The sequence below is a fragment of the Rhinopithecus bieti genome, unplaced genomic scaffold, assembly GCF_001698545.2.
Source record: "Rhinopithecus bieti isolate Rb0 unplaced genomic scaffold, ASM169854v2 scaffold_8, whole genome shotgun sequence".
NCBI lineage: Eukaryota > Metazoa > Chordata > Mammalia > Primates > Cercopithecidae > Rhinopithecus > Rhinopithecus bieti.
This window is the reverse complement of record NW_016803211.1, coordinates 2680123-2695284: the sequence shown is the minus strand read 5'-3', so window position 1 is coordinate 2695284 and position 15162 is coordinate 2680123. Positions and strand designations below refer to the sequence as shown.

At 37.5% G+C, this 15162-nt stretch overlaps 1 protein-coding gene across 3 annotated transcripts in view; it reads right to left on the bottom strand.

Moving 5' to 3' along the window:
- The window catches only part of SPTLC3 (serine palmitoyltransferase long chain base subunit 3), a 176120-nt gene that overhangs the window by 82979 nt on the left and 77979 nt on the right, over positions 1-15162 (bottom strand). For all 3 annotated transcript variants that reach the window (XM_017869248.1, XM_017869257.1, XM_017869265.1), the window contains one exon: positions 1358-1482. In XM_017869248.1, the coding sequence (XP_017724737.1) occupies positions 1358-1482 (125 nt within the window). The remainder of the gene's footprint in view (positions 1-1357; positions 1483-15162) is intronic.

Here is a 15162-nt window from a genome sequence, read left to right as displayed (position 1 = left end):
AAAAAAAAAAAAAAAAAAAAAAAGAAGTTCAATGCTTTTACAACACTATCATTTGATAGTTCAAATTTAAATTTCTCCAATTTTTCTAATGATGTCTTAAAGCTTGTAATAGACATCATCATTCCTTTGATGTTGTTCATTGCAAAATCCAGTCTAAGACCATACTTTGCATGTAGTTGCGATGAGACACATTTTCAAAGGCATAAATTTGATTAATGTACTTACTTGCAATGAACCAGCCAACTTCCCATTTTTGTTTCTGAGGAACAATTTCAAATGCTGGCATGATTGTCACTATATGGCTCATTGCCATTTGGCACCTGCTTTCATCTCCGATCTTTTCTTTGACTACCATTCTATATTCTAGTTCCTCCAAACCTATGTATTTTACACATGCTGTTCCCTCTTCATGTCCTAAATACAACTTATTTATCTGTTAAAATTCTGTTCTCCTCTCAACATTTTTGCACAGACATTACAGACTTTCTCAGGAAGGGTTTTGGGCAGCTCTTTGTCCTTCCTCAAATATGGGCATGCCTTTTCTCTGGTATTTGTCCTACTTTGTTCAGTATATTGTTTCCCCCGTTAGACTCTAAAGTACATAATTTAAAAGACATAGGTCTTGTTCATTTTTGTATGTCTTGTATCTTCCCTCATATGAGGACACAGTAGATTCTCAAGAATTGGTTTATTGAATGAAAAAATAAATGAGTAACATAGGAAAAATATTTTGTCCAAGTAAATGCTTAATAAATATTAGCTATGAGAAGTTGCAAATGGGAACTCAGGAGCCCAAAATTATGATTGCTTTGTTAAACTGTCTTTGAAGATGAATTCTGACCCATGTCTAGGGTTGCAATTATATAATCAGCAATATCATGATAAGATTTGCTGGACTAAGCTGGCATACTTATTCAAAAATACTGATTTCCAATCAGTTTCTCCTAAGAAAAGAACCTTCTCACACATGCTTCTTTTTTTTTTTTTTTTTGAGATGGAGATTCACTCCATTATCAGGCTGGAATGCAGTGGCCTGATCTCGGCTCATTGCAACCTCTACTTCCTGGGTTCAAGCAATTCTCCTGCCTCAGCCTCCTGAGTAGCTGGGACTACAGGTGCGTGCCACCACTCCCAGCTAATTTTTGTATTTTTAGTAGAGACAGGGTTTCACCATGTTGGCCAGGATGGTCTCGATCTCTTGACCTTGTGATTTACCCGCCTTGGCCTCCCAAAGTGCTGGGATTACAGATGTGAGCCACCGTGCCCATCTCAGCCATACTTCTAACAAGGACCTGCTCAGAGTTACAATTCTTAGGAGTAATACAGTAGAAGACAATTATGTTAACAAACTTCTCACCTTTCCAACTAATGCCGGGATATTCATTGAGTTAGTTGCGAATCCCATCCCAAAGACCATAGCTGCTTCCACATTCAGGAACTTAGCCACAACGTCCTCCAGCTCCTTGTGCTTATCCAAGGTGCCTGCACATAAAATTACATGAGGAGTGAGCCTTCTTTTTTCAACAAGGCCAAGATTGAAAACTCAAATTCCAGTACATACACATCACCAAAAGACCTATACAAGAGTGCTTGTAGCAGGAAGATTTGCCATTGCCTGAATCTAGAAATAGCCCAAATATTCAACTATTGTAGAATGGAAAAATACAATGTGGGGTATTTGTATAGTGGAATTCAATACAGCAATGAGAAAGAACGAACTACTGCTCCACACAACATTATGGATAAATCTCACAAATCTGTTGTTGAGTGAAAGTCAAACATCTAAAAAGGTACAGGCTGTATGATTTCGTTTACATAAAGTTTGCAAACAGGCAAAACAAATCTACAGTGCTAGAAGTCAGGATAGTAGTTACTTTTGTTAGGAGCATGAAGACGCTTTTTAGATTCTCTGAATATTCTGTTTCTGCATTTGTTACGTAGGTATGTTTGTTTTGTGAAGATCCATTGAGCTGTATACTTACGACTGGTGCACTTTTCACCGTGCCATAAGTGAAATAAAATTTACAAAAAACACCCACAATCTCTCTTTTTACTCTACATCTCACAAGTAATTAATTAAATTATAACTCCATCAGAGTTTCCCCACACCTAAATGCAAAACAGATTCAATGACTTCCATAGATACCAATAATTTATTGAACCTTATAATTTATTGAACCTTTGGAATGTACTAGATACTGTGTTAAGCCCACTATTTAGGTTCTCTCATTTAATCTTAGAAGCCAATAATGCAGGTATTTTTACTTCATAGATAAGAAAACTGAGAGTTAAGAGGTTACCAACAAAAAGCAACAGAGATAATCTAGTTTAACTCCAAAGTTTAGTTTTTACCTCTTTACAATCGCTTATATGTTTGCCCTTTGATCCCTCCTTAAACATAATCCCCTCATGCTTTGCTACAGCAAATGTTGATGCTCGATCCTCATATTTTCTGTTTGCTATCACTTGAACTCCTAGGTCTGCACAGTCCAATATGGTAGCCATCAGCTACATGTGGTTAGTGCAATTGAGAAATTGAATTTCAAATTTTATTTAATTTTAAGTAACATAAACTGTAAAGCTAAAGCATAGTAAAGTGCATTTCACCAACTGCAAATTTATTTTTTGATAGCATTACATTTCATATTAATTATTGGAAATTTAATGTCTTTATTAAGATGTGCTGTAAGTGTAAAATATGTGTCATTTTCTGAAGCCGTAGTACGATGACAAAAAGAATGTAAAATAGTACTTTTTTTTTTGAGATAAAGTCTCGCTCTGTAGCCCAGGCTGGAGTGCAGTGGTGTGATCTCGACTCACTGCAGCCTCGACCTCCCGGGTTCAATCAATTCTCCTGCCTCAGCCTCCCGAGTAGCTGGGACTACAGGTGCATGCCCCCATGCCCAGCTAATTTTTTGTATTTTAGTAGAGATGGGGTTTCACCGTGTTGCCCAGGCTGGTCTCGAACTCCTGAGCTCAGGCAATCCACCCACCTTGGCCTCCCAAAGTGCTGGGATTACAGGTGTGAGCCACTGCACCCAGCCCAATATTTTTTATAGTGATTACACATTTAAATGGCAGTAGTCTGCATATACTGTGTTAAAGAAAATGTATAATTAAATTGATTTTACCTGTTTTTTTCCTTATTAATTATGGCCATTAGAAAATTTAGTATTACACATGCGTCTTGCCTCCTGTTTTTATTGAGCAATGCTTTCTAAATGATATAACTGACAGAACGTAAAAATGTACAAGTGGAGAGATGCTGTAATTTACATACATAGAACATAGGAGCTGTTGCTCAGATTTAAGTTACAGGAGTATTGTTAGCATGTTTAGGGCCACACTGTCTTCCACAATGGTTGAACTAGTTTACAATCCCACCAACAGTGTAAAAGTGTTCCTATTTCTCCACATCCTCTCCAGCACCTGTTGTTTCCTGACTTTTTAATGATTGCCATTCTAACTGGTGTGAGATGGTATCTCATTGTGGTTTTGATTTGCATTTCTCTGATGGCCAGTGATGATGAGCATTTTTTCATGTGTCTGTTGGCTGTATGAATGTCTTCTTTTGAGAAATGTCTGTTCATATCCTTTGCCCACGTTTTGATGGGGTTGTTTGTTTTTTTATTATTGTAAATTTGTGTGAGTTCTTTGTAGGTTCTGGATATTAGCCCTTTGTCAGATGAGTAGATTGCAAAAATTTTCTCCCATTCTGTAGGTTGCCTGTTGACTCTGATGGTAGTTTCTTTTGCTGTGCAGAAGCTCTTTAGTTTAATTAGATCCCATTTGTCAATTTTGGCTTTTGTTGCTGTTGCTTTTGGTGTTTTAGACATGAACTCCTTGCCCATGCCTATGTCCTGAATGGTATTCCCTAGGTTTTCTTCTAGGGTTTTTATGGTATTAGGTCTAACATTTAAGCCTCTAATCCATCTTGAATTAATTTTTGTATAAGGAGTAAGGAAAGGATCCAGTTTCAGCTTTCTACTTATGGCTAGCCAATTTTCCCAGCACCATTTATTAAATAGGGAATCCTTCCCCATTTCTTGAAAACAAGTGTTCTAATAGTCAATCTGACTCAAGATTTGGTGCAATGTTTAAAGTTTACATTGTAATTTCAAAATTTGTATCATCAAAGATATATTATGGAACAGAAAGAGAAACTGGTATTTAGGAATAAAACATGGGCATATCATTTGCCAGATTTGCATTTACCTAAAAGAGGCTTCTTCCCAATGGGAATGGTTCCAAGAATAGATAGTGAAAAGGTCAACAGCCTGGGTATGAGGAGACTAGGTTCTGGCTTTAGCTCTTCCATTACCAGCTGTGTGGCCTCTGGCTACCTTTCCTGGAAGTTTGCAGAAGGATTCAGATAAATGCCATTTTAGGCTTTCCCAATGTTGCACGTGCTATTTCCTCCACATAAAATCATCTTTTTGCCCTTCATCTTTTCTCTGAAGCCTTTCTCAGCTTCCCCAGGGAAAACTGGTCATTCTTCTCTTCTGAGATTGAATAACATTTATTATATGATGATTGCAGCACTTATTAAGTTGAACTGAGAATGTTCCCAGGGCAATCTTCTCTAGTACAGAAAGAGTCCTTGGGGTGCAGATACTGTGTGTGAGACCCCATGACTTCCATAGATACTGAGAATACTATCATAGATGGCCATAGTATCAGACATTCTATGATGGTGTCATAGATGTTTGTCTTAGCAACCACAGTGTCTAGCACAGTGCTGACACATAGTAGGTAGTTGTAGACTTATATGGGGTCTTTTGATGAATAATGAAGACAGGGCTGAGCTTAGAGTAGGAGATGGCACAGGGAAGAAGATCAAAAGGCCATGCAATGCCAAGGCAATAAGGTGACTAGACAGTGAATACCAGCCTGAAGACACTCATTCCCAGAGAAGTCTTCTAGTAAAGACACAAGGTGCCCAAACTTTGCCAACTTGATATATTTCCCCTTTCCTGCCCAGAGGGTCAGGTGACAACTGGTCCAGTCACCCAGAAGTGCATGAGTAGAAGTTCATGATGCATCTCCATTTGTCTTTCTCCACCCTTAATCTTTCCAAAACCTGCTATCTCAGGAGCTTAATCTACAACAGTTGCATCACTAAAAGTTGTTAGGTTAATGTGGGATGTGTTGTCATGCAAACAGCCAGTCAACTCATGAGAAGTGGGTGTGTCTAAGACCATTCTGAGAAATTGCTCACTACAAGATCCTTTCCATTAGACCTGGCTTAAAGACAGGGAGGAGGCTAGGCACAGAGTAGTTCATGCTTATAATCCCAGCACTTTGGGAGGCTGAGGCAGGAGGGTTACTTGAAGTCAGGAGTCTGAGACCAGCCTGGCCAATACGGTGAGAACCCCATCTCTAAAAAATAAATAAAAAGCAAAGTAGCTGGGGGTGGTGGTATGCACCACTCCAGCTATTTGGGAGGCTGAGGTGAGAGGATTGAGCTTAGGAGGCTGAGGCTGAAGTGAGCTATGATCACACCACTGCACACCAGCCTGGGTGACAAAGCAAGATCTCATTAAAAAAAAAAAAAAAAAGAAAGAAAGAAAGAAAGAAAAAAACAGGAAAAGAAAACAAGGGAAGAGAGAGGAAAAGGAAGTGCCAGTGTCCATCTGAGGTCTGAGGTCCCCAGACACAGTCCTTTTTCAGGATTTCCAGTGGGCACGTGGTTAGCAAAGTGATTTTTAGCTGTCAGATGCAAGACCAATTTCTATGACCAGATGTCTCACAGCTGAGTTACAAGTTAAGAGAGGTTTGCATCTAGGGGCTGACCTTCATTTATATAGAAAACAATAATCCCTAAACTCCATTACCATGGAGTTTCTCTGTTTAGTGTTCATAGCTCAGACTTTATTAATGAACCTGAAAGATTCCCAGGATGGCTGAGGATCTTTCACCACTCCTACTTCAGGAAGCCATGCCTTTGAAAATCAGATTGGACTGGTCTGGCGTGAAGTGGGTTTTAAAGGAATAATGAAAATCTTCCTTTTAATCAAGGGCTGGTTTACTCTTCCTACTCTTCATATTCAAAAAATAAAAATGTAGGAAGAGCTTGGGGAAATAAAGTAGTCACTAGAAGCTTTGCTTTCTACAAACATTCATTCAGGCTATACCCTGATTGAGTAAAGGTGTCAACTTGCAGTTGGTGGTCCAAGTACTTAGGTAAATTCTGGAAATCAAGTACAACATTTTGTCTTTGGTATACAAATATTGGCATTTTTTAACTCCTAAGAAAGCATAGTTACAATGCTAGCTGAAGGTATAAATAAACCCACAATAGCTTTTTTTTTCTGTTTCTCTGTGACATTTTAGTCTCTGAAAGTCAATAACAGCCATAAATTGACTATTGACAATGGATCTCCAAATTGCTGTGTTATGCATATAATGAATCTTATTTTTGTCCTGGTGGTTCATTTATCCAGTGTTATACTCAAAATTTGCCTTATAAATAAAATAAGAAACACAAACTGGAAGTATCCTCTTGTCAGCTCTCTAAGTAGTATTTTCATGTACCAAGTGCCACATTTGCTGCCATCAGTCAAATAAAAAATTAGATTCAAGATACAGTACCAATATTCTATCTATGGACTATATGCATGTCTACTGAATTTTTGTTGATACTGATTGGCTCGTACTCTTTAGGCAGATATTACTGGCCTACATATTGACGTTGGTTAATAGCAAAGAGTGTGGGTGTTATTAACCAGCCTGTTTCACAACTACCAATTCTTCTTTTGTAGCCCACATGAAGACTATTTTCCAAATTGTGACTGTAGCCACTTTTGGTCCAGAATGTCCTGTTCATAAACTGTTCCTTAGACCTGGTCTAAGAGCAGGCTGTTTGTTATGGGGACCTGCCAGCTGTCCCATCTTGCCATTCACACTGTGAGTCAGAGCTATGAGTTCACATCTGTGGCACTTTGCTTGAACTGGTAATTCTTGCATTAAAGCCAGCATTCACATTTTGCTTAAAGAATTCCACCTTGGAGTTCATCCTTCGGAAGCATTTGGGGTACTCTGCTGCCCTCTTTGATCCACTTCCGTCCAGTCTAATGGAGGTTATGCAACAATATTGCTTCTCGAGTGACTTTGTTTTTCTGGCCATTACGAGATAGTCTGGAAGAAGCCAGATGTAGTATCTGAAATGTGTCTAGGTCATACAGTTACACTGAGCATAGGCCACTGCTGCTGGGCTGAGACCCTCCATCATGGTGAAGTCTGGAAAAATGGCGGAAATAACTTTCAACTGCCCACTTACTCAGGCCTTCATTTTAAACAAACCACAAATCAACCTGCCTTTTGGCAGGTTGAAGCATTAGCAAATATTAGATCAGATGTAAATAAAAACCTTAAGTGGGGCACAGGTATATAATTATGATGGTCCTTCAGATAAAATAATTCTGATGAGAGAAGATTTTCTAAGCAGACAGAATAATAACTTCTCTCTCATCCCCTGGTCTCCATTATCTTTTTAAAAAATTTTTATTGATTTTTATAAATAATGTGTAATGAGTGTTCACCAATGTATCATGATTGCTTAATTTAATCCCCATACTCTATATCCTCTCTAATCCTCACACCTACACATATTCTATAAAGTAAGCAACTGTATCCTTATTTTACTAGTGAGGAAACAGGTACCAACATGATGCTACTTAAAGGAGACAGAACTGATAAATGCAGACCATCTACTTCACAATGTGCCAAGCTAATATACTGAAATGTTTTAAGCCTTATCTCAATTGTCATCCAATTTTTTGAGGTGGGTACTATTATTATCTTCATTTTATAGATGAGGAAAAAAAAAAACCCTGAGAATTTAGTTTACCCTCAAGACCCCTTGGAGGTTCCAAGGTCACACAGTTAGTAAGTTTAGAGCCAAGATTGAAATTAGGATGTCTGACTCCAGAGATGAAATGCTTCATCACAATTCCATGGCTTTTTCCAAAGCAGGAAATTTTGGCAGCTGCTAGCCCAAGGGGTGCTAAGCATCTGTATGTTCTTAAATATATAAAGATTTGTTGTTATAAATATCATAGACAATTTATTGAAATATTAATGTATGCATGTTCTCCTTAAAAAGTTTTTATTCCCCCCCTCCCATGTTTCATAAGTAACCAGGTTGAGTTTAGTTTTTGCTTGTAAAGAGGTTCATGATACAGGGTCCAAAGCAGGAATTATTTCCTTCCAGTCTTTATAAAAGCTTACACAAATGGAAAGGATTCCATTAGGAGTACTCAAAGGAGAGGAATCAAGGTATGTGAAGCAGAGAGGGTAAAGAGGATTGATCAAGACTGGAGTCAACAGATCCATTCATATCTCTTGATGGTAGCTGCCTGGGGACAGTTGCAAGTTGCATGAACATGGCTTGGATGCTAGATACTGGAGTCTCTATCCTCACCATAGACTCCTCAGCCTCCAGCATCGGACAGAGACACTAGGTTTCTGGACCACAGGGCTTGTATTTAGTTAAACAGTGGGTCAACAGTGTTGACCAGTGTGGTTGTGGGACCAAGGACCAGGAGAAAGCCCTGATGTTGGGATCTGTATAATAATCTAAAAGCTTTGCTCCATCTTGAAAAATGGGAGCCCCAGTATGGACTAAAAGTAGAAATCCAGATTGGGAATTGGGGCCAATATTAACTTGGTAATAAAAAAAGGAACTGGAGTAATTCTTGCACTCTTGAGTTTGTGATACACATGGCCTTTCCATTCATTAACTATGTTACCTTGGGAAAATTACTGAGACATTCAGGACTTTGGTATGCACTTTCACAAAAGTAAGTCAGACTAAATTCTAGGGACCTTGCTGAACCTCAGTTCTGTGATTTCATTACTCCCTCTGTATTTTACTTTGACTAAATAGCAGAGAAGTAAATCTGGAAGTAGTATATGATAAGATGAGAGGCTCTATATTGTGCCTTTGATGAAGATTAATACATAGGCCCCTATGTGGTCTTTTAGTTCTAGCTCTTCATTGGAAGAGTTTATTCTACTCCTTCTGGGCTCACTAACATAAACTCAAATTATACAGGGGCTCCAGGCTGGTGAATAGTTCAGAGGAATATACACATCTTTACCCTGAAGGATGGTAATAGAAACATAAAATAGGTAGATCAAAAATAGGGAAAGTCTGGATGAACTCCTGGACCCTGCAACTTAAGTATTTTAAACTCTGGGCTACTTAACACTAGGTGGAAAGTCAGGTCACATATTTAGGTTATGTCCTGTCTATGAGAAGAAACGCAGGTGTCAAGATGATCAGAAATGACTTCCATTGCACTACCAGATCTAACTCTTTTGCATTATCAGGAAGAGTACAGAATAAATGGATTGGTATTACATTTCTGTAACATGGTTCTTCTGCCACCCTCAATGCTCCTCTTCCCAAAGATAATTGCCTGGATATGAGAAATTAGGGCAGACATTGATGATGTCCTTCATCTTCTTCAAGTTGATATCAGTGGCCTTAAAAGATATACACAGGTGCTGATGTCAGTGAAGTTTGTATTCTTTTATTTCTTTTTCTTTTTGAGACTGAGTTTCGCTCTCGTTGCCCAGGCTGGAGTGCAATGGTGCGATCTTGGCTCACTGCAACCTCCGTCTCCCAGGTTCAAGTGATTTTACTGCCTCGGCCTCCCTAGTAGCTGGGATTACAGGCATGTGCCACCATGCCAGGCTAATTTTGTATTTTTAGTAGAGACGGGGTTTCTCCATGTTGGTCAGGCTGGTCTCGAACTCCTGACCTCAGGTGATCCGCCCCCCTTGGCCTCCCAAATTGCTGGGATTACAGGCATGAGCCACCGTGCCCAGCAGTATTCTTAATATATTTGGCTATAATGAGAGTTTTTTAGTCTAAAGGAAGGATCTTGGTATTTGGCTGATGTGAATTGAGATTTGGAAATGTGGCTCGCTGCTATTAAATCTAGAGGATTTATTTTCTCCAAATCATTGTGATGTCAAGTACTTGTCTAGATCAGCAAACTTTTGGTACAGATCTAGAGAATAAATGGTTTGGGCTTTGCAGGCCATATGGTTGTTGTTGCAACTATTCAACTCTGCTGTTGTAAAGTGAAAACAGTCATAGACAATACACAAAATAATGGGTATGGCTGTGATCCAACAAAGCTTTACGGACACTGAAATTTGAACTTCATGTAATATTCATGTGTCACAAAGTCTTACTCTTATTTTTATTATTCCAATTATTTAAAACTGTACAAAAACAGGGGGCAGCTGGATTGGTTTAGTGACCTCTGATCTTGATGGTTTCTGGTTTTTGCTATGAGCAGCATGGAGCAGCACAAATGGCTCTCCAGTGGGACTCAAGAGAACTGATGTCTAGTCTTCTCAACCTATAGACTGTGGAAACATTGATTGGCAAGTCATTAAAAATCTCTGGGGTTTTATGTGTCTCATCTTATGGTATTTATGTGGGAAGATGGAAGGTGGCAGATCTACAAATTCTGAAATTCTGTGAATTTCAACATTGTTTGATCATCCCAGATATCACCTTGCTGGCAAGTATTATACTTCTGTAAAATTACTGTCGTATCTCGTTGAATTGTGCTTGGCTTTGTTGAACCTATAGAACTAAATTCTACGTTTGCAGAAATATGCCTGCTAGTTGAAATTGAGCTGTGCTGTAATTTCTATCACGGTCAGGAGAAGGGCAATTACATTGTCAGAACTCTACTAGATCTCAGGAAATTGCCAAAAGGCTTTCAGAAACCAAGGTACGCTTCCATTTTTCTCCGCCCAAACAATTCCTCTGAGAGTCCCATTCTCCCGAAACATACTCTTAAAAGAAAATTAACAGGCTTGAGAGAAATGCAATAAAATCTCATTAATCAGAATCTATAATAATTTGGTTTGAGAGGAATTGGCACTATTCATGAAGAAAGGTTTTGCTGTGTCCATTATCTAATTGGAGTGGGGATGTTTATTGCTAATTTAATCAAATCCACTGCTTGAAAACGTGTTTGTTACATTGATTTACATAAAATAAGTTAAGTAAAATTTCTTTTAAAAGAAAGTTAAGATCTCTAGTTGGTAGCAATTTCTTAGCAACTGCTCATTCTTAAGGCAGCTTAAAAGGCCAAAAGAATATATTTATTTAAAATATACTTTAGACATTTTGCATATTTGGGCTGGTCCCTTCTTCAAAAGCTCAGGTTAACAAAACTACACTTCTTAGACCTAGCTACAAATCTTTGAGAAAGAAACACAGGAAGAGCCTTGATAATTTAAATGAAATGATAGCAGATAATTTGTTAGGAAGATAAATGGTTGGGAGGAGGGGTTTACAAATTCGTTAATGATTAAGAACAATATGCTGGACACCCTATAGTTCACAACCTATAGTTCAGCAATGTATAGTCAATTATTAACCAATGTTATTTCTGTATATCAGTGACAATTCCCATGAGTCAGCCCACTCCTTGTTGCTCTTTGCCTTTGAAAACCTTTTGGTGGCAAAGGTGGGAGGAAGCACTTCCCAGGCAACTTGTAAGTGTGTCCTGGGAAGCTGTCCTCAACTTCGGGCCAAATGAACTCTCTATATTAATTTCGCCTCAGTTTCTTTCTTTAGATCGACAGGAGAAACTAGGATTTGAGTTCAAGCAACTTAATCCCAGAGCTTTTGTTCTTGACCATGGTGCTAAAGAACTTCATTATAATTTCAAATGACTAAATAATATTATGCTAAACAAATCCACCAAATGTATTTAATCAATTTCTGAATGTTAGAAACTACTTGTTTCCCTAACTTTATCATTATTAGTCTCACTGCAATGATTATTCTTGAACATACTTATTTAAATACTTTATTCAAGTTTAAATACTTATTCATGTTTTTAAAGACAAAATTTCTCAAAACAGAGTTACAAAGTTAAATGGCTGCTTTTGATACCTTTTCAAATTGCTCTCTGATTTACTTTATCAATGATATATGAGAGTGCTCTTTTCTTCACTCCTTTGAAACTACTGGGTATTATTATTTTTTAACTTTTATCAGTTAGGGAAAAAGGCTATCTCAATGTCTTAATCATTCTTTGATTATTAATAGTCATATATATAATACATATATGGCTAATGAGTCTATGGAAAATATTCTGCCCCATTAATAATCAAAGAATGATTAAGACATGAGGATACCATTATATATATGTAATGGTATCTTATATATATCATAAATGCCTGTTTGTGTACAGGATCTACTTTTTAATGTTAAATTTTCATTGAACTATAATATACACACAGAAAAGGAAACAAATCACAAATATAGAGCTCTATAAATTTTCATAATGTGAACGCACACACATGTAACTACATCAGGATAAAGAAACAATTATGAATAGCCCTGGGAAGTCCTCCTGTGTCCCCTTCTGGTTCTCATCCACCTTCCTGTAAAGGTGAGTGCTATCCTATGCATTCCCAACAGAGGCAATGTTGCCCCAAAAGGGGCAAAAATTGGTTCTTGTGGGAGGGGTAATATCTTATTCTATGCAGATATACCTACCCACTATATAAACAGATATTCTATCTATCTGTCTAGCTATTTATCTATCTATCTAGATATATATAGATATAGACATACATATGTATATAACCTGCTCATAGGTTTTATATATAAACATTTCATAGGGGTGATGTGATAATGACAAAAGGGTTGAGAAATGTCGCACTATCCTGGCGTGCAGTTTTGACTGTTTTTTTTTTTTTTTTTGAGACAGAGTTTCACTCGGTTGTCAGGCTGGATGGAGGGCAATGGTGCGATCTTGGCTCACTGCAACCTCTGCCTCCTGGGTTCAAGGAACCCAATTTTCCTGCCTCAGACTCCCAAGTAGCTGGGGCTACAGGTGCATGCCACCACATCCAGCTAATTTTTGTAATTTTAGTAGAGACGGGGTTTCACCATGTTGGCCAGGATGGTCTCCATCTCTTGACCTCATGATCTGCCTGCCTCGGCCTCCCAAAGTGTCAGGATTACAGGAGTGAGCCACCGCACCCGGCCAAGTTTTGCCTCTTTTGAACCTTATCAAAAACTTATCCTACTTCTTAAATTGGGATATTCTTTTTTTTGTTGGTTTGTGAGAGTCTTTAAGTGTTAAGAATATTAACATGTTGTCATGTATATTGGGAATAACTTTTTCCAATTGTGTTCTTTGGCTTTTATCTTTGTTAACCTTGTTTTCTATGTACAGAGGTTTAAATGTTTCATTTTGCTGAATCTTTTCCCTTCAGGTTTTTGTGAGTGTTTTCTCGGGTTCCCTGGGGTATTAGGACAAACTAAACTACTGTCAGAATCAGGCTTGAGAAGCCTGAAGGGCAAACAGCTGTGGCAGGTGGTTGGGTTAGGAGCAGGCTGCCTCACCTCCAACAGGGAAGAGTGCCTGCCCATTTTCCGTGACCAGGGTGGCCCCTGTGGCACTGAGTCAGCTTGCAGGACCCCTCCCACCCAGAGGGCATTCTGCCAGGGTGAGGTGAAGTCACCTGGAAAAGATGACAGGCCAACACAGGTTGTAGAACTGAGCAGGGTTTAGTTATAAGTGACAAACTAGAAAAGCATTGCGCACATCAAGAAAACTATAGTCTGACATTCCTAACAGGGTCCTCCCTGGGAACACACAGAGTGCATTTCATATTTGAATTGTCTCAGTAGTTTTATTTTACTCATTTGATATTTTTCATCAATTCATTTATTCATTCACTCAATTATTTTGAAAGTGTTTTTGGTGGTGGTGGTGGTGGTTTTTGTATTTTCCATGTCAATCTCAAATGTATTTGCAATTTATCTAGGTGTAATTTACCTAGATGTAATGTGTGAGGTGGGAATATAACTTCTTCCCTCATATGACCAACCAGTTATAACACTAATCATGAAATCATTGATCCTTTTCTCACCTGATCTGAAATACTCGTCTTATCATATACAAATGAGAGTGCAATGCTGTATCCGTTTCTGGGCTTTTAGTTTCTACCCATCCACCTCTACCCTTCTTATTGAGCTTGTGTTCAATTTACATATTCGTGTGGGGAATAATTAATATAATCACAGTACTGAATTTTCCCCTTCAAGTATATGGTATTTCCGTTTTTTAAAAATGTCTTCTGTTAAGTCTTTTATAAAAGTTTTATAGTTTTCTTTCAATAGGTTCCAAACATTTTCAAAATAAGTGTATTCCCTAGGTGTTTGCTAATTTTGGTTATATTTAGTAGTAATATTATTTCCCTAGTATATTCTCTTACTGTTTATAGTTGATTATTAACTTTACTGTATGAATTAAAATTGTTCTTTGTTGGATCTTTTATGTCTAATAAATTTTGATTACTTAAATATGTAAAGTGGAGGAAAATGGACCAAAACTCTGTTTTGAGTGGAGTGGAGAGGCATAGTGAGGGATGGGCTCACTGTCCTACTTGGTCAATTCCCCGTCTCTCTGGTAGCCCCAAGAACAGCCCCTCCACAAGTCTCACTTGCCCTCCACAGGTCACAGTTTGAAACCCAGAAGGTGAACAATAAACTCATCTACAAATAATGGCTGTTTTACCTCTTCCTTTGTTATATATATACTTCTTATTCTGTCACACAATAGTCTTTAGATAAATATTCATTAACTTAAAGAATGAATAATGAATTAATTATATTGTTTAGTACTTCCAAAGGTTATTAAAAATGATAGTAAAACAGGCATCTTCATCTTTTCCTTGACTTTAAAATAAATATTTCTGGTATTTAACCAAGAATCATAGTACGATCTCTTCAAGGTAGATATTTTTTTTCTATTCAGGAATTTCTTGTTTATATTCTATTTAAAATTTTAGAGAAATGGATAATGAACTTTATAAATGCTTAGCAGCATCTGTGAAGATAATCAGTTTATTTATTAGCTATTTCAATATTTTAAATGATCTCCTTATTGAAGTATTATTTTAATCCCTGAATAGAATCACTTGATTATGTTATTCTGTGATTTGAATGTACTGTTAGTCTTAATGCCAATTTTCATATATAATACATATATTATTATATTATTACTTACAAAATATATTTATATTTTCTTTTTATATATTTATAAAATATTATGTTACTTTGAAAAATATATAATAGTTTTATAAGTAATAATATTATTTATATTT